General features: G+C 38.8%; 1 protein-coding gene across 14 annotated transcripts in view; it reads right to left on the bottom strand.

Annotated features, from left to right (window-relative positions):
• Positions 1-25,281, bottom strand: part of TNIK (TRAF2 and NCK interacting kinase) — a 382,525-nt gene that overhangs the window by 38,425 nt on the left and 318,819 nt on the right. For 10 of the 14 annotated variants that reach the window (XM_046658783.1, XM_046658791.1, XM_046658784.1 and 7 more), the window contains 4 exons: positions 23,604-23,710; positions 7,682-7,845; positions 5,568-5,665; positions 4,679-4,702 (listed from right to left, as the gene is read on the bottom strand). In XM_046658783.1, the coding sequence (XP_046514739.1) occupies positions 4,679-4,702; positions 5,568-5,665; positions 7,682-7,845; positions 23,604-23,710 (393 nt within the window). The remainder of the gene's footprint in view (positions 1-4,678; positions 4,703-5,567; positions 5,666-7,681; positions 7,846-23,603; positions 23,711-25,281) is intronic. The other 4 variants (XM_046658785.1, XM_046658790.1, XM_046658794.1 and 1 more) reach the window with 1 other exon arrangement.

Raw genomic sequence — 25,281 nt, 5'->3', positions numbered from 1 at the left:
AAGCAGTTCTGCAAAAGCATGGCCGCTCTAATTTACATGGGTAAACTGCCCATGGCACACAGCATGCAAATGAAGAAGAAGCAATTTGACATCAGTCTTACCATTTCTCCCTATATTAGTGACCCATGTGGGAATCAGAGCATTCAGTGAGAGACAGGGCATTAGGGAGAAAGAAACTCATTGAAAGATACTAAATGCCACAGTTTTCTTATGGCCATATTCTCTCTTTATTTCAACCCAGAAACATATTTGTCTAATTCACCTGATGTAGGATTAAAGCAATGTAGGTGATTTGAATAACATTTGATAATCTATCCTAACTGGTTAGAAGAAAAACTGTGATAAATGAATATAATTAAATTATAATTATTTTATTTTGAGAAGATAAATTGTCATGTTTCTTTACTGTCACCTATATGTCAGGCATTACTATGTTGGTTAAGACTAGGAGAGGAAACATTTCAGGTGTTTTATTTGGTCTAGAAATTTAGGAAATTCAAGGTGTAAGTGAAGGAGTCATTTCTCTCTAATTTCATGGAAATCAAAGGGAAAACAATAATGACTTTTAAATTTGTTTTGAAGTTACTTGAATTGAAGCCCTTGGAAAGGGAAGTTTTTGAAAATTCAAATTGTGCATTTTCCACCCAAACCCACTTTCTGGGCTTTCCACATGTACACACGTGCACACACACATGGCTTCAATCTCAGTAGATATATTTGCCCCATCCGTGAAAATGAAAATAGAATTGTATTAAAAAGACTCAAAGGTGTTTAAATATAATGTATACCTTTAAAGAAAAGGAAAATTACTAGATAGAATTTTATGCACATTTATTTCTGATTTCTTTTGCAATGGGCCAAAATAGGAAAAGCTAATATTCAGATTTCAGCTTTTTACTTCTTATTTCCTCTTGACAATGTTTATCTTTATCAAATTGAGAAGAAAGTGAAGCGTATGCTATACTTGAGCATGTTGGGAAAATACAGTCTAGATATTTGTTAAGGCTATAATGTAAAATGATATTATAATCTTCCAAAGCAGTAAAATAATAACAAATTAGAAAATTTATTTTATATTTTGTCTTCTATATGTTAGAAACAAGTTAAGTCTCATCAAAGAATATAACTAGCATTTAAAATGTTACTTGTCATTAAAAAATACATTTTATTATAATTTAAAGAGAGAATATGGTTTAAAAGAGTTTATTTCTAATGTCACTAATTCTGAGTAAAATATAATATTAGCTATGATTTATTTAAATTAATAATACATTTTCCCCAAGGTTGGTTTTCCTTATCTCTGACATTTCAAAACAAGACAAAGGAAATTTTAAAAAAACGAAAACTATTTAGAAATATTTAGCTGGTCCAAAGCCCATTGATTTAAAGAAACTCTCACTTATTAAAATAACCTAAATTTTTCCAAACACTGTATTTAGGAACACTTTAAAGTTCTGACCTGTTTTATATTTTGCTTTTAATTAGAATTTTTTCTGCTTATGCATTATTAAAAAGCTATCTTTCCTGAAACATTGGAAAGAATTGCAAATTCCTTTTAAGTTTAATTGGTAATAGCTTGGAGGGTGAGACATATATGAAAATCCCAAGGTAACAACTTCTAACTCAAAAGTAATACCCCCAGTCAAAGAAATTAATCTTCCATTGCCAGTAGACTACATGTTTAGCTGAAGTTTTGTTCCTTATCCATCCACTCTGGCAAAATTTATAATAGCAAAGTTATAGGACACAGACACGATCTAAAATTGACACCATTGGGTTCAGATCCATTTTCATACATTTTATTTTCTGACAATACCAATTTTCTCCATATAATGAGTTTTTGTAGTAATTTACTGCTTGGCTGTCTCAAGCCTGGAGCTAAAAAAGTATTTAAAAAAAGGGGGAAAAAGTGCTATTTAGCATGAAAATATTTGAGAAAAAAGAAATATGGCAAACAGTGAGATTTTTTGACTATGGAGTAAATGTGAAGATAGTTAAGAGGCCCTTACCCAGTAGTTTCTTCGATGTAACACTTTTTAGAATCAACTTCATACAATTTTTCATTCAAAAAAACTTATTTACTGTGACAGTTATGAATATTTTACCTAAAAGGGTACTCTTTTAAGTCTCTTTGTAGAAACAACATAGTTTATTCAAATTTTAGTTCAATTTTAACTATTAAAATAATAGTTAAATATTTTTAAGCTGGTCTTTTCTTCACATATTAAAAATTTATTTCTTCTTAGGAAATCTAAAGATATGACATTGGGGAAGCCACTTAACTTCAGTATCCTCATCTAGTTACTGCTCAGCTTCTGTCCAAACTATGAATGTGCTCTGGAAGTGCTCAGATTTCTACAAACTAACAAAAAAATAATGGTAGAGCCAGTGTTTGCTTATGTATATAACCTTCATGCCATGTATTTAATTGTGCTAAAGTAAAAAGAATATTTATTTTCAAAGCTTGTATGAAATAACCACAGACTATACTGTACAATTTCATATGCCATTAGAAAGCTATGCCAAATTAACGGATACTCCCCCAGTTAGATTTTTATGAACATTCAAACCATTAAATAAGTTAATCATTAAGTAAGCAACAAGTTTTCAAAAGGAGTTTTAAGACTTTCCGTTTCAATCCTGGGTTATCTAAATGGCAAATCAGTCACTGGAGACAGAAGTCGTATCAAAACCTAGGAATGAAGATGGGGAAAGATTTTTTTCAAGGTTTCCCAACTGTGGCACTGTTGACATTTGGGGCCAGATAACTTTCTATTGTGGGTTGTTCTCCTGTGCACTGTAGGATGTTTAGCAGCATCTCTCTGCTCTACCCACAAGATGCCAATAGCACTGCCTCCCACCTCCAAGTTGTGACAACCAAAACTATCTCCAGACTTTGACAAATGTCTCCTCAGGGGAGGGTAAGGAACAAAAGGCATCATCCCCGGGTGGGAACCACTGGGTTAGGGAGAACCAAGTGATCCTGTATTTTCAGTGATTCGGATGTGATACTCAAGGGGTGGGGTTATCAGAATCACCTGGAGGGCTTTTTCCAACCACACATGGCCCCAGAGATTTTGGGTACAGCTCACACTCCCTCAATTACTTATAATTACTTATACTTCTGTGGGGCCCTCTCATCTCTGTCCAGTGTGCTAGAGTATACCAAAATGAATAAAGCAAATTTTAAAAGCCTAAAATATCCCGGGTTAACCAGATGAAACCCATGAGAACCCTTTCCCTCATGACAGCCCCCTCCAGGACAATTTCTGGCCTCATGAGATTTCCGTTCAATTGTGCGCACACACAGCCATTTTGTTGGTAGTCATAGCACGAGAATACTGTCCTCTTTCTTCATCTGTTTGGGAGAAAACTGATAAAAGCCCTGTCCTTCTTACTGTTATAAGGGAAAGTGGCAAGGCTGTGGCACAGAGCAATAAAATACATTCCCCTTTTCCTTTCTAAACATGCCATCCACACTCTGTGGACATGTACAGTCTCGTGCTTTTATAAGCAATAATCCTTTAATTATGATAATAACTTTCCAAACCACTCTGAACGGGGGAGGCAGTAAAAATTCTGAAAAAGTGAGGCTTTTTGGTAAAAATCAGATGCAGAGAAACATGCTTCTCCCACCTGCCAAAATAGCTCCATGCCTCGGGCCCAAACCTTAAGATGAGGACAAACCTCTCGGCTTTCTGCAGCACCACAGTTGATGAAATGCTCTCAGGCACGTGATCTTGAGTGATCCTAAACAAACTTGTGAGCACAGCAGGGCAGGTGTTTTTATCCCATTTTACAGATGAGGAAACTGTGGCCCAGAGAGGTTATGAGACTGCTCCCAGCCAGTTATTTACCAGGGGAGCCAGAATTTGAATGCAGCTTGTCGATCCCAGAGCCAGTGCTTTTTCCATATTATTTCACAAAAATGGTGCTCAGCAGAGCTACAGCCTTAAAGCCATACTGGTAGTCTTCAGATTCCATGCAGTTAGGACTCTTTGCAAGACCCATCTCTTAAAAAAACTCCACTATGCTGTGTTCATGCAGGTCTGACAAACGGCAGTAAGGCAGTCATCCTTCTTGGCAAGCTACCTAAGACTGACAAAGCCATATATTTTTCTAATGGAAAAATGTCTCCACAGGTAAGGAAATAAAGTCTCTTAACTCGCCAGGATTCATTAACTAGAGTTGATGTTGCTGCTGATGCTGTAGTTAATGTCCCACAAAATTAATCTAACAATACCCAGTAACTCTTTGTTCACAAATCACACACTATAAATTTGGAGTGCCCTAGAATGATGTCTCTTTTCTTTGTGAGTAAAACCACCATCCCCTAGCAAGGCTGGTGAGCACAGATTAAGAGCTCAGGCTTTGCTACTCAAAGATACTAGAGTGAGAAACCGTGCCAATAAGAAAGCACTAATGCTTATCTTTAGCCAGAATGGACCATTGGAAAAGTGACATTTTGGCTTAGAAGGAAGGTTTCTGGAGGTTTATACGGGTGTCTGAGGGTCTTAGGCTGGCTTCTGTTGGAGGGGTTCTCCTCCCAGCAGATCACTCCAAATGAGTGAACCTTAAGCCTGCAATCCAACTGGCCACCTTTCCGGACATCGACATCAGGAAATCAGTTGCATATTTACATTTGGTGAAAGCATGACCAAGAAAAGATAATACTAACCTCATCTATAGCTTTCTTATAGCTCTGAGATAAGAAGAACCCAATCCAGAAGAATCCACAGGAGGAGGAAAAGCCAGAAGAAAGGCAGCAGGTTAGACACAAAATGGGAATTGTTAGTACACAACTGACAAACGCAAATGGGCAAAGAATCTCAACCCAGAATGGGGCAAAGTCCCTTCATTATTATTCTCACTGGACTTCCTTACTTTCAAATGTAAAAACCAGAGTAAACCAAAAATTCTTCACACTCATTTCATAGGAAAAATTCTTGGAAAATTTAAATAAAATAAGCAGATATTAGCTCATCCTAAATTAATTTCCAACTTTCCAATTTCAGCCTCCACGCTCTTTATTTCTTTCTTTATGGCTATTTGGGGTCTCTTGTGTCACAGCAATGAAGCTATATTTCAAGTTGTCAGCTCCCCTGTCAGACCATGCTTAGCAACTTTCGGTCCAGAAAATATAGACCTAGAAGCATGAAAAGCAGCAGAAAATTGTAATATTAATTCATATAGAAAATAGTATGGGGAAAGGACAGAATAGATAAGAGAAACCCAAATCTCTTTAAGTGCTAGTTTCAACATCTTTTTGCCAAAGCTGCTGAACAGAAATTATGGAATGATATGAGTTATTTCTCTTCCTGTTTTATTCTCTAAAGTAGTGCTAATGATCAGCAAAACACCTAAAGGCAGCTAGATAAGCAATCCAAGATCTGTTCAGTTCTTTCCTAATCAGATATGACTTCCTTATGGATGCTTCTATCATCTGTTCTTCTTATTAATCTCAACAATTTTTATTTCATAGTCATGAGTGTATCCCCAACTACTTTATCCTGCAGGTTCTCCGGCAAATGAAGAGTTCAAAAGTCTCAGAGAGAAAAAGCACTCACAGCTGGTCGACTAGGTCGGGTAATGTCCCTGGACTCTTCTGGCTTCACCTTAGAAGGCTCATGTGGGAGCACAGGTGATCCTTCCGACTTACTGTTGGCTAGAGGAAAAAGCAGAGGGCCAAGAAAGGTAATGACCGTCAAAAAGTGCCGCTCAAGTTCGGAGTTCTGTGGTAAGTCATCGCTCAAGATTATTCAGGGGACACATCCTTCACTTAGGAAAATCCTCAAGCACCTCGGTGAAAAAATAGTAAATTAGGCTTGTAACCTGGAAACCACTAGTAATAATAAGAAAAACCAACAAACACCACCACTACCACCAGCACCATTTACTGAGCATCCATTGTGTGTCAGGCTTAGCGCTAAAGGCTTTCTATGTCAATTGTCTCATTTAATCCTCGCTCCAACCCAACGACGTGGCACTGCTTTCCTATTTTACAGCTGAACACAGACTTAGAGAGATAACACAACTGGCCCAAGGTCACGTGGAAATGATGGGCAGAGCTGGGCTTCTGTCTGGTTTCTCAAAGTTTATTCTCAATTATTACGCTAAACCAGTTTCTAAGTTAAGATTCTATTTTTGGTTTCTTCTGTTACCATTTACCCATCAGGATAAGTTATTTTGATGGAATTTTGTGGGAAAAAAATATTTGGTGGAATGGTTTTTAAATGGGGAGGGAGTTGTCTGGGTCCTTTAAGGAAGAAAGAATGAGGGGGTGGGCAGAAAGGAGAACATTGGCGATAAAGGGGAAGGACTCTGGAATAGAGGTGCAGAGCAAGGGTCGGGGAGGGCTTCCTGACAGCTACAGAGTGAAGCGCACCCCGTGGATGTAGGAGCTTATAGGTAGAGAAGAAGCAATCTAGTGTGGGAGAGCTGCTTTTGTTTTGTTTTAAAGTGGTTGTTCCTGGTCAGGGATACACCAGGAATACAAGAGTGCTTTTAACCCAGAAGAATTAGGGGCCAAAGGAAAGAAGATAAGAATTAAAACTGAACAAGATCAGAGGATTAAAATAATAGGCATAAGTTTGGTTTTCTATAGCATTTGCTATAACTAAGGATATTAAGTTGCTTATGAATAGAAAAAAGGTAAGGGAACGGCAGTTTTCTAAGTTAAGCAAATTTATATTTGGATCAAGGCAACAAAAAGTATACATAGCTGTGGGTTGTGCCACTGATATCAGAAGAATGCATAGAGCAGCAACCAAAGGCCAGTTCACATCCCAATTCAGGGACAGGAGGATCGTGTGGCAGATGTCAACCTTTTCAAAATGGACACACTGTGATTTTGTCTAAAACCTTAGAAAGATACTAGGAGATCAACTATGATTACGCCTAATGAAGAGGCTAAGAAAAGTGTGTTAACATTTATCAAATTGCACTTTAAAAAGTCCTGGTCTTTATTACTTGGAAGCAAAACTATCTTCTGAACAAGATTATTCACAAAAGTAAATTTAGATTAGCTAGAAACAGTGTGCTATCATGTATAATTAGCTGGCCATATTCACATTTTTCACAAGCTTCTTCATTAATGAAAACTAAACAATGAGGAATTACTTGAATTATCAGAGAAACTAATTTTTAACCTCTCAAATAGGAATAACCAGAAGAGTCAAATATATTTTTTAAGTCAAAGATTTCATTTTTTCTCTCAACTGTATATGTATTCTACATTAGCCTTTATTGAATTTCACCATGAGAAATACCTAGTATCCTGAACTATGTTCAGAATACGAAAAGGGACTATTGGCATACGGGAAGAGATCCTTAGGGGTACACGAAACCGTAACCAGCAATCAAATGGAAATGGGAATTCAGGTGACTAGTAAGTGATCACATTTTTAAATAAGACCAATATTCTGTGATCTCCCTGGAAAACACTGGTATCTGCGATTACAAGGATTTGGTCCACACTCTGATGTGACACATATAATTGGGGATGGTAGCTCACTCCGCTAAGGAGACTGAGGCTGAGAGCAGTTAAGGGACTCTTCAATATCACACAGTGGTGGGCCTCATCAGGAGCAGAAGTCACGGAAGTGAGGAAGTAACCTGATTCCCTGCCCGAGGCTCTCCTCCCCAGGCAATGCTGTCAGGGATAGGTAAGGGAAAGCTGTACCTCGAACTCTGGTCCGTTCACTGGACCCTGCTTGCGATCCAGGCTGAGAGCCTCCTTGGGAGCTGGGCTGGGAGCTAGGGGTGCTGGAGCTGGAGGAACTGCCACTGCTGGTCCTCTGCAAGGGGCTCTCCAAGACGGGCTCGGTTCTCCGGAGATCAGGGTTGCTGCACGGATGGACGGCAGAGCACAGTGACTATATTCTCAAGACCTTGCCATTGGTAGACACAGCACAGTTCAGTCCCACCCCCAGTGCAAAGGGGTAAAGACAGCACTTATGTGCCCTCGAACTGAAGGGGTCAATGGAAATGACAGTCATGCCATCCTCTGTGGAGCTACTGACCAGCTACTGGATCGGCACAGGATGAACTCTTTGGGTCATCATACTAAAAGTATTAGCTCTGAAACGGTGAATATTCAAAGAAGGCCGCCTTTTAAACCTTTTTTCTTGTGCTCATCGTAAAAAACTTAAAGAATATTTAAAAATAATGAAGCAACACAGTCAACTGTATTTTACTATTTGGTATATTATCTTCTAGTCTTTTTTTTTTCTTTGTTTGTATGGAAGCATACTATACATTCAGTTTTGCAGCTTGCATTTTTTTTCCCTTAACACTGCAATGTAAGCAACTTCGTATGCTTCTAAAAACAATAATGGCTGCATAATCGTCCATCATATCGATGAATTAGTTTAACCATTCGTCTATTATTAGATACTAAGGTGCTTCCAATACATTGCCGTGACACAAACACTAAAATAACTATCCATGTGCATACAATTACCCGATCACATCTCTCTTTCCTGGAACTGGAATTCTTAGGTGAAAGGGCACGAACTGGGGGGTATGTGTGCATGTTTCTATGTCAATGTATAAAGGTATTACCAGTTTTTGCTGAAGTGTATGAAATGGTCTATCTCACTGAATTCTTACCATACTTGATTATGAGTAGTTGGCTAATTTGTAAAAAATTTGTATCTTGTTGTTTTAATGCAGGTTTAAAACATTACTATTGAGGTAGAATCATTTTTACTCGCGTTTATTTGCCATTTATAATTCCTCTTCTGTGAATTGCTTAATCAAGTTCTTTGCTCGTATAGCTAGTAGTGTATTTGCATTTTTAAATATCTTGCAGGAAGTCTTTATATACTTTGGCTATTATCAAAGGGAGGTATGTTTTAAAATAATTGTTATTAAATGCTAATTCAAGAAGAAATTAGTTTATTGGCAGGCTAGTAGCCGTACTTTTTATAAAAGCTTACTGTATAATTCCCTTTCATATCTTTACTGCTCCCAAAATAGTGGTATTTATTTCCTCACTCAGTTGGGTCTATACTAGGCACTGGGTCAGGCATTTGAGATAGGGTAATGAGCAAGACACAGCCCGTGCCTTCCGCCAGCTTAGCCAGACACACACAACCAATGTCACTCATGCTTTGCCTGCATTGACCACAGGGCCACACAGGAGCAGGGAGCAGGGCCACCTAGGTCCCTCCGGTGATCATGGAAGCTGTACCAGAAGAGAAGACACCTAGGCAGTGGTGGTGGGGACGACTGCTGAGGTTTTCATGATTGCGTTATTATAAAAATAACAGTCTTCTCAAAGTTCCTACAAAGCTCTTTCTTTTTAATTTATAACCTTTTCCTTTAGATTTACATAATGCTAGGCATGGATAATTCAGTGAGACCTGAAACTCAAGCTTAAATGCCATCCAGCTGCTAAGGGGAGCAACATCGGCCCCCTCCATGTTTCAATGTCTTCAGTTTTGCAAACAGCAATTCACATCTTTGCTAAGAGTCGCCGCAGTGCTATGATTTTAATGTAGTGAGATATCATACCAAAATGTAATCTTATGTCTCACTTTGCTCTGCCCATTTCAAGACTATCAAGTGCAGACCTGGCACTCTGCACGGTGCTGGGTGTCAGATGTGTCATATATAAATATGAAAATAATATGGCCCCTTCCCTCAAGACACTTGCAGTTTAGTCTACCAGAAACCTGGCCATGAAATGACATCCTTAGAGCAGCAACTAAATCGAATAATTTTTTTTTGAAAACACAAGAATCTTGCTTTGTGGTAATGTATCTGCCAAAAATATTTGGTCGAGTTAAAAATTCCTAAATTTTGGGTTACTGGAAAACATGGCTGGTGGCCCCGGAAAATATGACATGTAAAAATAAATACGTCCTCATAATTTATTCATTTTGATCATATAAATGTAGAATTTATGGAAATATTTATGTTTTTATGGTAAATGGTTGTTAAGTCAACTTCACCATAAAATCGACTGCAGAAGAGATTGTTGGTACAAATTTTTAAAAACTTTTAAAATTCTTGATATTTTTAATGGCACCCCTTTGTGTAGTAACTATTTTGTGAAAGCTGTTAGCATCTACTTGATTGAAACAGATTTGGATTCATATTGGAAATACCCCTGATTTAGAGAATACATAAAATGATAAATATATCATACTTCTGAAATATCCTACATTTCAAATTTTCCATTTTTTATAAAGAAACAATCCCATCTTCTTTAATTCCCAATTAATGAATTCTTCCCCATGTCCTCTTTGATTAAACAGTAGTAGTCAGGAATTATTTGTGTAAAATTAATAAACTCCAAAAATATTTTTTCTAAAAATTGTATTGCTAACCAATTGTATTTCAGATGAAGGATGGTAGGCATACTAAGATTTCTTGGTAGTTGCTCTCATTTTGTGGAATGATAACGTAATGTTCTTTGTATTAAAAAAATACCTGTTCAGAGAAGGGTGGCAGTGAGCTCCAAATTGTTCATCCTGGTGGCTGTGTTGTGGTAGCAGGATCCAGCTATTTGCTCTAATATAGCACTCCTTTGATCATTTAACCAAAATCTTTCTATTAATCACCTACTTTGTGAGACTCAGTGGACCAGTACAAGGGATGGAGGAGAGAGACAGGTCACAGGGCAGACGGTCAAGTTACAACACAGTCCTAGAGATGAGATATGTGCAGGAGAGAGAATAGCAAACAAAAATTCTGCATGCTGTGTGTGAGAGTCTAAATATCATTGGAGTTTGGGGAGCAATGAATGAAGCCTGGAGTGATCAAGGTGGCGTCAGGAAGGAGACAGGACTTGATTGGGCTTTGGAATGGTGAGCAGGAAGACTGGGGGAGTAGCCTGAGCAAAGACACAGGGGCTGGGGTTTTCCTGGGGTTAGTTGATGTAGAGAGACATGGGGTACCAAGTCTCTGTCAGGAAATCCTGGGAGAGCTGCTCATCAGAAGCGATGGGCGGTTTATGCAGCAATGGCCTTTAAAGCCTGGCAGAGGACAGGAGCCTCCCAGGGTAGACTTATGAATGACTGGCCAGGAGAGAGGCAGGCTGACCAGGTAGGAGGTCACCTTAGATGATAAGGCTTGGGCCAGGGATGTCCTGGCATAAAAGAGGGGCATGGGCATTAGCAGAACCAGCTGGGATGAGCGTGCGTCTCCAAGGGGGCTCAGTGCCTCTTTCTGTGTGAAGCTAATTGGTTCCCATGGGCATTAAATCCCTGACCTGGGCCTCATTAGCACAAGTCCCCCCACTGGAGCTCACCAGCATGAGTGCTGATCTTCATAGGTTGCTATTTTTGCTGCTGGAGACTGAAAGAAGTATTTAGTTTCTATGTAACCACACACAGAAAGAGGAAAAACTTTAAAAAGCTTTTTCTTTCTTTTTTCTGTAAAATAAGAGCATTTTGAGAAAATGTCATACTGTTCACATTTTTCTCTTCCTTATTATGTAGTAATATGGTCTGGCCTTGGGGCCAAGGGTTCTGAGATAAATGTTCTCAGAGGGGATCAATTTCAGAAGAATTCCATGAAATAATAGATTCCCCTTGTTCACATACTAACTGAGCCTACTCAGATCCAAACGAGTAAAAACTGGAAAACATTCATACAGATTTCTTTAAATGCTAACTTTTAGTTCAGACATTTGCCATCCCACAGACAATGCTGTCTGGTCTATGAAACACACAGTAAAGTGAAAATGTGGCAATTATTCCATTTACTTGAATCATATAAAAAGTCAAAACAGAAATTAGGATTACAAAGTGATTTCTTGGCCCAAATACTTGGGACAATTCTATAATTAACTGGCTGACTGCCAAAATTCACTTTAGTTTGTTACTTGATGACACAACCAATGAGCACAAATGAGGCATAAGAAGATACATTTGGGATGGGACAGAGAACTATTTTTTGAAATTAAGCATTTAGTCATTGGGTTTTGACTGGGTGTTTCTGGCTTAATTTAAGTCTTTTCACATTCTGAATGTACTTGTTTGATGAAATTTTAATTTGCTTTAAAAGAACACATGAATCACAGTTAAACATTAAAAGTGCTTGGAATTTTTTAAAACAGTATTTAAAAAAATGAACAAGTCAAATCTTGATTTGAACTCAACTGATCATCTTGACAACACAAAGCATTTTAGAGTCCACATTGGAACTGAGAACCGCCCATTGATCTTGCAGTCTGAGCAATGCCCAGCTGCACATACCTGAGAAGGAAGGGCAGGGCAGGGTTGCATGGGGTCATGGGGACTGTGTTATCACCTGACTTTAGCCGTCTAGGAAGGGGACTGTAAAAAGCACATGATGATACTTGTTCTAGCTTGAGTAGGGAAGTTTTGGGGATACAAATAGGTCCCATGGGACAACAACCCTTAAAAGGTAGTGAATATTGCAAGATGAGGATCAATAACCATAAGATTAAGAGGAGCTGTTAACAGACTCACTAAACTACATGGTGAGAAAGGTGGAGGCAACTGGTGCTGTGTCAGTCAATGAATCATGAGATCCCTTTCCTTTGGGAAAATGAGGCAGCAATGACAGCTGCATTCACTGCTGAACAGATCAGCAGAGCTGGTGCTTAAGAGTAAGGACTTTGGTGCAAGGCTACCAGGTTTCCAATGTTGGCTCTTTCACTTACTAATTTTGTCACCTTGGGTAATTTACTTAACTTGTGTTTCAGTTTCCCCATCTATAAAATGGAGGTGATTATAGTCACTACCTCACAGAGTTGTTATACGGTTTAAATTAGGTAACATCTGTAATGTGCACTGAACAGTACCTTGCATATGCAGGTGTTCCAGAAGTGTTCAATGAATAAAGAAATAAATAATAAATCACCCCAAACCAAGCAGAAGGCAGGGACCCACAGGAACCCAATAACACTTTCTTGACCAACTGATGCCAGCACAGCTGTACCTGCTCAATACTGTATCTATTTAAAAACATGTTCTCTATAGGGCTCTTTTTGATTTGATGTGGCATATGCAAACAGCAGAAAAGTGACATAGCAGGGAATTTTTCCTGGGAGAAGGAAGGCTATTAAAAATGGTAACACTTTGCTTTTTTCCCTCATGTTACAGGTACATGCTTATATATTCCCATTTTAATTCAAGAGTGTTCTATTCAGGGTACTAAGTACTTTGTTGATTTCAACACATTGTTTCCCAAATTATCCAAAAATATTACACATTCTGCAGTTTCTATATAACATCTTGCACCTAGTAACTGGAGTCCATTAGCACTGAATTCAGGAAGGTGAGTCCAGAAACTGGGCTTCTTTACAATTAGGCTCTGCCTTTCTTTTTCTTTGCGGCTTAGCCCAACAATGGTTTATTTCTCACTCACATCACAACATACACAGGTAGATGTGCTCTCCTTGGTGGTTCTTCTCCAAGTGGTGACTCAGGGATGCAGGTTCCTTCCACGTTGAGACACAAGTTATCTCAAACTTAAGGTCCCTAAGTTTGCCACAGAAGGAGAAGAGAGAGGCTCTGCCTTCTTCAGATAAGTGAATTCACACATTCACTCCAAATTAAAATAAGAAAGCAAGGCTAGAAGTAGAATCTTGCCCCAAAGAGCAGCAGGCATAGTATATCCTCTGACCCATGGGCCCCAGAGGCAGGCAGCCTTGGTTGAGTCACTCGGCCCCAAGGTCACCTGCAGCCCTGTACACAGTGGGTCCTCAACATACATTTGCTGAATTTAGCAAATAAAATAAAAATAACAAAAAAACATCTTAAATCTGTCCCTTACTATATGTGTCATTTTTCTTGGGATCCATTCTAACTTTGCTAACTTTCTAGTCTCCCCTAAGAGTCATTTCAAAGAGAAGGCTGAGAGGACAAAAGGAATATTGACCAAGTGTAAGGAAGCATTGTAAAGAACAAATTATTTAAAAGAAATCCTTTTTTATGACTTTATGGGTGGGCAGTTGTCTGTCAAATGATCCAAAAAGAATTATGAGGAGAGTTTGGAAGATGGCAGTGTAGGAGGATCCTGAGCTCGCCTCCTCCCATGCACACAACAAAACTACGACTACCTGTGGAGCAATGTCCTCTGAGAGAGATCTGGAAACTGAATGAAAACAACCTCCACAACAAGGGACAGCACAGAGAGGGGTGGAAGAGGCAGAGATACAGCCCTGCTGATGGAAAAAGTCTACAGCCTTGCCACAGCACTTCACAGTCAGGAGTGATCTCCAAGTACAAAGCTCTTCCCAGTGGAGAAAGGCATTCAAGCACCACATTAGGCACCCCAGCCCTTACATCTAGCACAAGACAGATTAGACCCCAAAACACCTGACTGAAAACCAACAGGGAATATGCCCAGGAAAACTACTGAACTTCAGGGAAAGGAAAACCTGCTCTTAAAGGGTCCACACACAGACTTGCTCAACATGGAAACAAGCACAAAAACACCAGATAGAAAAGTGGATAGTCCATTGGTAAAAGAGACTCACTTACTAAGCTCAGACCCAATCCTGGAAAGGCAGGAGATGGCTGGACCACTCCCCCAGGAACTGAGACACTGGAAGCAGCCATTACTGTGATCTAGTTCTGTTGTGCTGATACAGACACTGGCAGGTGCCATCGGAATCCTTCCTCTAGCCTGTTAGTGCAGGGTTCTTCCCCACCCACTAGAGTACCCAAGGCAATCAAGCATAGCCAGGCAGCAGGCAGCCCACCTCAGGCACCAGCCCCATCTACTAGTGAGCTCACAGCAGACTTGTGCCACTGGGCTTCGTAAACAGCCACACAGGGAGTCGGCCCCACCTATCAACACACCTGAAACGGTTGTGCACTGCCACACTGGGGAGCTGCTCTGCCCATCAGTGCACCTGAGGCAGCTGTGTGCTCCTGGGCAACATAGCCAGTTTGTGTTGTAGGCCTGCCCCAGCCAAGAGCAGGCTGGAACAACAGTGCACTACACAGCAAGCCTCACCCACCCCATGCATCAGCACACCCAAGGCAGCTGAACCCCACTGGGCCGTAAAGCCAGCCACACTGGGGGCCTGCAGGAGTTGTGTGTCCCTGGGCCTAGCAACCAGCTATATTGGGGGCCTAACTCGCTCACCAGCAAACCTACAGTAGTTGTGCACTACCAGACCTTGCAGCCAGCCAGGGGGAGGTTGTGGCTGCCTTACCCAATAACATTCCTGTAGCAGCTGCACATGTACATGTGGCTGGGCTTTGCAACCAGCTGGCCTGAGGGCCAGCCTAGCCCACCTGTGTGCCCAAAGGAATAGCAGTCCTACTACAACAGAAGGGCACATGCAGCCTACACAGAGGACACTCCTTGAGCATTTGGCATGGGTGATGACGGGGAAGCATGCTGCTGGGCCCCATAAGACATCTCCTATATAAGGCCACATTTCCAGGATTGGGAGATGTAGCAGATCTACCTAATACACAGAAATAAGCACAGAGAAGTAGGCAAAATGAGGAAACAAAGGAGTATGTTCCAAATAAAAGAACAGGACAAACCCTCAGAAAAAGAACTAAATGCAACAGAAATAAACAATCTACCTGAAAAAGAGTACAAACTAATGGTCATAGGATGCTCACTGAACTCAGGAGAATAGATGAACACAGTGAGAACCTCAACAAAGAATTAAAAAATATAAAAAGAACCAATCAGGGCTGAAGAATAACGGAAATGAAAAATTCATCAAAGGGAATCAACAGAACAGTAGATGACAGAGAAGAACAGATCAGTTATCTGGACAACAGAGTAGAGGAAATCAGAGTAGAGTAGAACAAAAAAGAAAACAAAGAATGAGGACAATCTAAGGGACCTCTGGGACAACATCAAGTGTACTAACATTTGCATTATAGGTGTCCCAGAAGGATAAGAGAGAGACAAAGGGGTGGATAATTCATTTGAAGAAATAATAGCTGAAAGCTTCCCCAACCTGGGAAAGGAAACAGACATCCAAATACAGGAAGCACAGAAAATACCAAACAAGATGAACTCAAAAGGCCCACACCAAGACACATTATAATTAAAATGTCAAGAATTAACGATAAAGAGAGAAACCTAAAAGCTGTAAGAGAAAGGCAACAAGTTATGTACAAAGGAAACCCCCTAAGACTATCAACTGACTTTTCAGCAGAAATCTTACAGGCTAGAAGGGAGTGGCATGATACATTCAAAGTGCCAAAAGGAGAAAACCTACAATCAAAAATACTCTACCTGGCAAGGTTATCATTCAGAATGGAAGGATAAAGAGTTTTCCAGATAAGAAAAAACTAAAGAAGTTCATCACCACTAAACCAGCCTTACAAGAAATGTTAAAGGAAATTATTTAAGTGGAAAAGAAAAGACCACAAATAGGAATAAGAAAATTATCAAAGAAAAAATATCACTGGTAAAAGCAAATATACAGTAAACGTAGTAGGTCAACCACCTATAAAGCTAGTAGGAAGGTCAAAAGATAAAACTACTAAACTCTCCTTTATGTTAAGGGACACACAAAATTAAGAGGTAAAACATGATGCCAAAAACACAAAATGTGGGGAGGCAGAGTAAAAGTGTAGTGCTAGTAGTATGAGGTCGAACTTAAGAGACCATCAACTTAACATAAATTGCTATTTACATAGGTTATTATATACAAAACTTATGGTCATCACAAACCAAAAACCTACAATGAATACACAAAAGATAAAGTGAAAGGAACACAAATTTAACACTAAAAGAAGTCATCAAATCACAAGGAAAGAGAGCAAGAGAAGAAGAAAGGAACAGAGAAGAATTACAAAAACATCCAGAAAAAAGGTAAGAAAAGGTAATAGTTAGCAACTGTTACTTTAAATGTAAACAGATTAAATGCTCCAATCAAAAGACATAGGGTGGCTGAATGGATTAAAAAACCCAAGACTCATATATATGCTGCATACAAGAGACACACTTCAAACCTAAAGACACTCAAAACTAAAAGTGAAGAGAGGGAAAAAGATATTCCATGCAAATGAAAACAAAAAGAAAGCTGTGGTAGCAACACTTGTATCAGACAAAATAATTTTTTTTTTCCTGAGGAAGATTTGCCCTGAGCTAACATCTGTGCCAATCTTCCCCTGTTTTGTATACTGGTCACCACCACAGCATGGCTGACAAATGGTGTAGGTCAGTGCCTGGGATCTGACCCTGTGAACCCGGGCCACCAAAGCAGAGAACGCTGAACTTAACCACCACAAACAGGGCTGGTCCCCAAGATAGACTTTAAAACAAAAACTATAACAAGAGACAAAGAAAGGTATTACCTAATGATAGAGGCAACAATCCAAAAAGGATATAATACTTGTAAATATCTACGCACCCAACATAGCACCTAAATATATAAAGCAACTATTAACAGACATAAAAGAAGAAATTGACATTAACACAATAATACTAGGGGACTTTAACACTCCACTTACATCAATGGATAGATCATTTAGACAGAAGATAAGTAAGGAAATATTGACCTTAAATGACACACTAGGCCAGATGGACTTAATAGGTATATACAGAACATTCCATCCAAAAATGCAGAATACACATTCTTTTCAAATGAACGTGGAACCCTCTCCAGGGTAGATCACATATTAGGTGAAAAACAAGTCTCAATAAATTTAAGAAGAATGAAATAATATCAAGTACCTTTTCTGACTAACAGCATGAAACAAGAAATCAGCTACAAGAAGAAAACTGGAAAAGTCACAAATATGTGAAGACGAAACAAAATGCTACTGAACAACTATTGGATCAATGAAGAAATCAAAGGAGAAACCAAAAAATACCTGGAGACAAATGAAAATATGACATACCAAAATCTATAGGATACAGCAAAAGTGGTACGAAGAGGGAAGTTTATAGCAATATAATGCCTACCTCAAGAAACAAGAAAAGTCTCAAATAAACAATGTAACATTACACCTAAAGGAACTAGAAAAAGAAGAACAAACGAAGCCCCAAATCAGTAGAAGGAAGGAAATAATAAAAATCAGAGCAGAAATAGAGACTAAAAAGACAATAGAACAGATCACTGAAACTAAAAGCTGATTCTTTGACAAGATAAAGAAACCTTTAGCTAGACTCCCTAAGTAAAAAAGAGAATGCTCAAATAAATAAAATCAGAACTGAAAGAGGAGAAATTACAATGGATACCACAGAAGTACAAAGGATTATAAGAGAATACTATAGAAAGCTATATGCCAACAAATTAGATAATCTAGAAGAAATGGATAAATTCTTAATTATAGAACCTTCCAAAACGGAATCAAGAAGAAATAGTGAATATGAATAGACTGATCACTAGTAAGGAGATTGAAACAGTAATCAAAAACCTCCAAAAAAACAAAAGTCCTGGACTAGACAGCTTCCCTAGTGAATACTAGCAAACATTCAAAGAAGATTTAATACATATCCTTCTCAAACTCTTCCAAAAAATTGAAGAGGAGAGGATGCTTCCTAACTCATTCTACGAGGCCAACATTACCCTGATACCAAACCAGACAAAAGAAAAAGAAAAAAAGAAAGAAAATTAAGGGCCAATATTACTGATGAACATAGATGGAAAAGACCTCAACAAAATATTAGCAAATTGAATACAACAATACATTAAAATGATCATATACTATGATCAAGCAGAATTTATTCTAGGGATGTAGGGATGGTTCAACATCTGTAAATCCATCATTGTGATATGGGTATTTTTCTGGGTACTTTTTTTGGTAACAAAATGAAGAATAAAAATCATATTATCATCTCAATAGATAGAAATCATTCAACAATGTTCAGCATCAATTTATGATAAAAACTCTGAATAGAATGGGTATAGAAGGAAAGAACCTCAACATAATAAAGGCCATATATGACAAACCCACAGCTAACATCAGAGTCAACAGTAAAAAACTAAAAGCTATCCTTCTAAGAACAGGAACAAGACAAGGATGCCCACTTTCACCACTCTTATTCAAAATAGTATTGGAAGTCCTAGCCAGAACAATTAGGCAAAAAAAAGAAATAAAAGGGATCCAAATTGGAAAGGAAGAAAGTAAAACTGTGACTATTTGCAGATGATATGATCTTATATATAGAAAACCCTAATGAATCCACCAAAAAACTATTAGAAATAACAAATGAATACAGTAGTATTCAGGGTACAAAACCAACATACAAAAATCAGTTGTGTTTCTATACACTAAGAACGATACAGCAAAAAGAGAAATTAAGAATACAATCCCACGTACAACTGCAACAAAAAAAATAAAATATCTAGGAATACCTTTAACCAAGGATGTGAAAGACTTGTACACTGAAAACTATAAAACGTTGTTGAAAGAAATCAAAGACACAAAAAAATGGAAAGATATTCCATGCTCATGGATTGGAAGAATTAGCATAGTTAAAATGTCCACGCTAATCTACACACTCAGTGCAATCCCTATCAAAGTCCCAATGACATTTTTCATGAAACTATAAAAAAAGAATCCTAAAATTTATATGGAACAACAAAAGATCCCAAATAGCCAAAGCAATCCTGAGAAAAAAGAAGAAAGCTGAGGACATCACACTCGCTGATTTCAAAGTATACTACAAAGCTGTAGTAATCAAAACAGCATGGTACTGGCACAAAAAAGACACACAGATCAAAGTAACAGAACTGAAAGCTCAGAAATGACCCCCACGTCTGTGAACAGCTAATTTTTGACAATGGAGTCAAGAAAATACAATGGAGAAAGGAAAGTCTCTTCAATAAATGGTGCTGGGAAAACTGGACAGCCACATGCAAAAGAATAAAAGTAAACTCGTATCTTATACCACACACAAAAATTAACTCAAAATGGATTAAAGAGGGGCCAGCCTGGTGGCACACTGGTTAGGTATGCGAACTCTGCTTTGGCAGCCCAGGGTTCACAGGTTTGAATCCTGGGCATGGACCTATGCACCGCTTATCAAGCCAGGCTGTTGTAGGTGTCCCACATATAAAGTAGAGGAAGATGGGCAAAGATGTTAGCTCAGGGCCAGTCTTCCTCAGCAAAAAGAGGAGGATGGGCAGTGGATGTTAGCTCAGGGTTAATCTTCCTCAAAAAAAAAAAAAAAAGGATTAAAGACTCGAATGTAAGACACGAAACCATAAAATTCCTAGAAGAAAATATAGGCAGAGCACTCTTTGACATCAGTATCTTTTTGAATATGTCTCCTCTGGCAAGAGAAGCAAAAGACCAAATAAACAAAGGGGACTACATCAAACTAAAAACCTTCTGAATGGCAATAGAAACCATCAACAAAATGCAAAGACAACCTACCAACTGGGAGAATATATTTGTAAGTCATATATCTGATTAAGGATTAATATCTAAAATTCAACATCATCATACAACTCAGCAACAAAAAAACAAACAACCCAATTGAAAAATGGGCAGAGAATCTGAACAGACATTTTTCCAAAGAAGATCTACAGATAGCCAACAGGCACATGAGAAGATGTCAACATCACTAATTATTAGGGAAATGCAAATCAAAACCACAATGAGATATCACCTCATGCCCATAGGAATGGCTATTATTAAAAAGACAAGAAATAACAAATGTTAGAAAGGATGTAGACAAAAGAGAACCCTTGTACACTGCTGGCGGGAATGTAAACTGCTGTAGCCACTAAGGAAAACAGTATAGTGATTCCTCAAAAAAATTAAAAATAGAACTACCACATGATCCAGTTATTCTACTTCTGGGTATTTATCCAAAGAACATGAAAATATTAATTGGAAAAGATACATGCACTCCTATTTTCACTGCAGCATTATGCACAATAGCCTAGACTTGGAAACAACCTAAGACTTGGATGAATGGATAAAGATGATGTGGTGTATATATACAGTGGAATACTACTCAGCCATAAAAAAGATGAAATCTTGCCATTTGCAACAACATGGATGGACCTTGAGGGTATTATGCTAAGCAAAATAAGTCAGACAGAGAAAGCCAAATACCGTATGATTTCACTCATATTTGGAAGATAAACAAACAACAGCAAGAAACAAACACATAGGTACAGAGTACAGATTGTTGGTTACTAGAGGGGAAAGGGGTTTTAGGGGAAGGCAAAAGGGGTAAAAGAGCGCATCTGTACAGTGATGGATGGCAACTAGACTTTTGGTGGTGAACACAATGCAGTCTATACAGAAGTCGAAATATAATGATGTACACTTGAAATTTATATAATGTTATAAACCAATGATACCACAATAAAAAAATAAACTAGAAACAGAAAAGAATTATAAAGACCTCATTAGGACCAACAGAAAGTAAGACAGTCTCTGTGTTACAGTAACGGCTCCCAGTGAATCACATCTCCCAGTGTCCACGCCCCTATGTATTTCCTCTATACACGGACTCAGGGCTGGACTACATGACTTGTGATGGCCAATGGGACATCGGCAAAGACGTGCAAGCGAACACTTGAAAAGCACTTGTGCACTGGGGCTTTCTCTCTTGGAATGCCGTCCTGAGATGACCAAACAATAAAGAAGCCCAGGATGAAAGACCACACGTTCAGTGCAGCTAAACCTTCAGCTCAGTGCAGCTGTGTGCGTGAGGTCAGGCGAGACCAGCAGAACGTCTTAGTGAACACAGACTCATGAGAAATAATAAATTGTTATTATTTCAGACTACTAAATTTTGGGGTGCTTTATTATGCAGCGAAGATGAACCAAAGCTATGCCTATTACAGTAAACAAGCCAAATCCTGGAGCTTTTAAAAATGCAATCCAATCGAGAGTTGCAAAGTCTGATTCACATCTTAAATGTTGGCTGCTTGGAGATACGTGAGAGTAAGAAGCAGGCGTGTGCGGTAGGATTACTCCACATGGCAGAGATGGAGATTCTCCGTCCCTCCCCTCCCCACCGTCGCTCTGACTTTCTCTGTGGGCGAGTGATTATTACCTCACAGCTCACTCCCACCATACCTCCTCTGTAAGCAGACAAATGTTAGCTGCCTCAAAAAGTCTGCATTCTTTGCACAAAGTACCATATTTAAGTGGTTCCAAGGGAAAAGTGGATGGTTTGCAAACACTGACCAACAAACATCAACTATCTTAGGCCCTAATGTCATTAAAACAACATTTGAGAAGGAACAAAGAGCTGCTCTTCATTTGACTATATAATGATAGTTCTCTCTGTTTCTTTTGGTTAATAGAAAAAGACATAAAGTTGAAATGATGCTTGATCTATAGCAACTAAAATTCCAAGCAATTATTTCAATGAACAGAGCTTCGAGGGCAGAGTTCAAAGGAGAAAAAGCGCTGATAAATTGTGGGCTTATCACTGCTTGAAGAGGGGGACTGATAAAGTTCAGGCTGGCAGTCCAGGACTAACATTCCTTTGGCTCCCTGGTCACAGGGCATTCCAGTCTTTCTCAGCGCTGCTTAGCAACACCAGCTTGGTGTGAACCTGATAAGTCACTGGAAAAAAATGGCTCATTCAGAGCTTCCTGCAATTGGTAATTCCAATCAGAATGGGCTGGCTTCTTTGCCCTAAATGGATTAGCACTTAGGGCACTTCCATCTTGCTTATGGACTGACCCCTTCCTAGGGCTTTTCATGTGAAGAGGAAAATTAAAGCTTCATGATCAAAGGCATTCCATATTTTAAAGATATGTACGAATAATCCAAACCTGCATTTCCAGTCTTTCTCTCTCACTAGCAAGTGAGAGTCCTTCTCTTATTATGAACACAATGAAAAAGAAGTAAACAGCCTGCCAAAGCTCATCCTTTTTATAGTCTCAGCAGAGGCCATTTGCTATTTCAGTTGGTCCTAAAAAGGGGTGTATTCATCATGAAAAATCTGAGGGAAGCTTGATGAACTATAGCCGCAAACAGCATCTGTTACCACATAAAATCTGCTCAGATACTGTAAAGATATTGTTTACTTTCCAGCTTCTCTTGAGACCTCTACACCAAGCAGTAAGTGGATGCAACTTCCTGACTGTAGGAATATACATTGTTGATGGAAAGTTCTAGGAGAGCACAGAGCAACAGTGGAAACATAACTGTACTTAGTGACCCTGCATAATGCCAAAGAGGTGATTTCCTCATAAGAGCGAGTCCTTCTGTCATTTGCCAAGCTAGGGAAGCTCTGCAGCTGGTCAGGACTGTATTTCCTTGGCAATCACTTAGTTATGTTTCAAGATTCCCAGGGCACATTTCTTGACCTGATGCTAAAAATCGTCTCAAACCAGGCCATTCTGTTCTGCTGACACCATGAAACGGTCTCTGAGGTCATGTTTTGGGGTACTGCAACCAGACTTACATTTGCAATTTTACTCCCAGATTTTTTAAACTGTCAACTAAAGTAGACCTGATTGGCTTCTGGGTTGCCTCATTCATTCATTCATTTACTCATTCATTCGTGAGCCCCCACTGTGCGCTGATTTCCGTGAAAGGCTACCGAAGAAATAAAAGGCATGTGGCCTGGCCTACCAAAGCTTACAGTCTATGTGGCCAGTCAACGTGCCTCCGAAGTGAAAAAAGAACAAAGACGTTTTTTAGGAACGCAATGAAGACAATAACAATGGTGGGTGGGAGCTTTTCCCTACACCGTAACCATCTTCCTTCCCTTACCTTGCTCTGATGGGCTGAGATCCTAGTCTGGGTCCCAGAGCACCGCCATTTCCAGGAGAATTCTTTCTGGCTAACGCTGGGGATATAGAAGTTGTTCTTTGAGGCACCTGAAAGAAAACCAGAATTCAGAAATATTTTCTGTAAAATAGCTTCCATAGGCTACTTACTGAAAAGAAACCTACTCCTTTCCAAAGATTTGCCAAGATTTACAAACTATCAGAAACAGGGAAGAAATACCTTTCATTTCTCAAAGAAATATTTAACTCCTAAAACAAGGTCAAATGAATAGCAGTGAGGCAAATTCGGCAACCATTAAGGAGTATGGTCCTCAAGTTTAAAATTAAGTTTAAAAACAGACCAAACTAATTATTTTAATTCATTGGATTAAAATAATTGACCTCCATTTGCGCAAGAGTGGTAGATACCAGAAATTTCTTTAGGGTACCATTAACTCACCTGATCATTGGAAAGGGCATCAGATGAGCACCTTCCAGATAAACCGAGCTTCATTTTTGGCTCACATCCCAACCGATAAACAGATAAGGAAATTACGAAATCTGGGGAGAAACTACGGTATCGGGCTAGCAGTTGGGACAGAAGCCACATGTCAGTGAGCTCAGAAAAACTACTGCAACAGATCCCGCACGTTTCTACTTCCTAATCAGCTTGCAATTACTAATTGAAAATGAAACCCAAAATGCTGCGCTTTGGAAGGTCAATTTGCAAATGTTATACAAAACAGGATGAATACTGAAAATACCGGAAGGGTCTTCAAAAAGACTATGTGAGTACCAATTGGACTGTGAGGTACAGTAGGAAAATGCATTATTAGCTTATCTGGCAAGGGCCTAAGGTAGAATGCAGGTATGCCTCATTTTATGAAACATTTTTTAATGAAATCAAATATTGCAAGTGTACTAAAGAGAGAAAACTTACTTTATGAAAGTTGACTAGGAAATGGAAACACAGATATCATGTCACAGCTTTTCGGGTTAAACATTCATCAGGTGCTTTGATTTTCATTCACTTTTTTGGCTCTTTTAAAGTGTGTTTGTGTTTTATACCAGATATTTTTAAGATGTGCTTTGTTTTAATATTTTTGTTTAATATATTTAATGATATTAACATTAACATAAATTTATTGGTTATTATCATACATTTTAAGATAAAAGACCTAGAAAGATGAGTCAGTCAAGTGACACAGAATGACCAAATCAGTATCACCACCTGCTCAAATGAAACATTACTACTACTATTCCTCCTTTTTCTTTTTGTAAACTTAAATAGTTGTAGAGAAGAAAGAGTCTAATGAATTATTAAAATCTAAAATCTCTGCATTGATCTTAATTTTTCTCCCAGCTCTGTAAGTGTACGCCTGCATGTTTTTAGAGAGTGGACCAATAACTCCCACTGTCACTTTCCTCACCTCTCGTGTTTGCTCCTCTGCCCATCCTATTTTCCATGTCTCTGCCCATCCTATTTTCCATTTCTCTGCTATCCTATTTTCCATATTGAACTTTGCTCCCTAAATAATCTTTTCCAAAGGCATCTCTGCTTCCACAAGAGGAGAACACCAACAAAAAAACCATTATCAGCTATCTTCATTTTCAAAATAATGGAAATCCTGTTATAATGCCCTTTTGAGCAGAAAATGAGCAAAAATATTAAAAAAAAAATC

The sequence above is a fragment of the Equus quagga genome, chromosome 4, assembly GCF_021613505.1.
Source record: "Equus quagga isolate Etosha38 chromosome 4, UCLA_HA_Equagga_1.0, whole genome shotgun sequence".
NCBI lineage: Eukaryota > Metazoa > Chordata > Mammalia > Perissodactyla > Equidae > Equus > Equus quagga.
The sequence above is the reverse complement of the archived record's forward strand: the minus strand, read 5'-3'. Positions and strand labels throughout refer to the sequence as shown.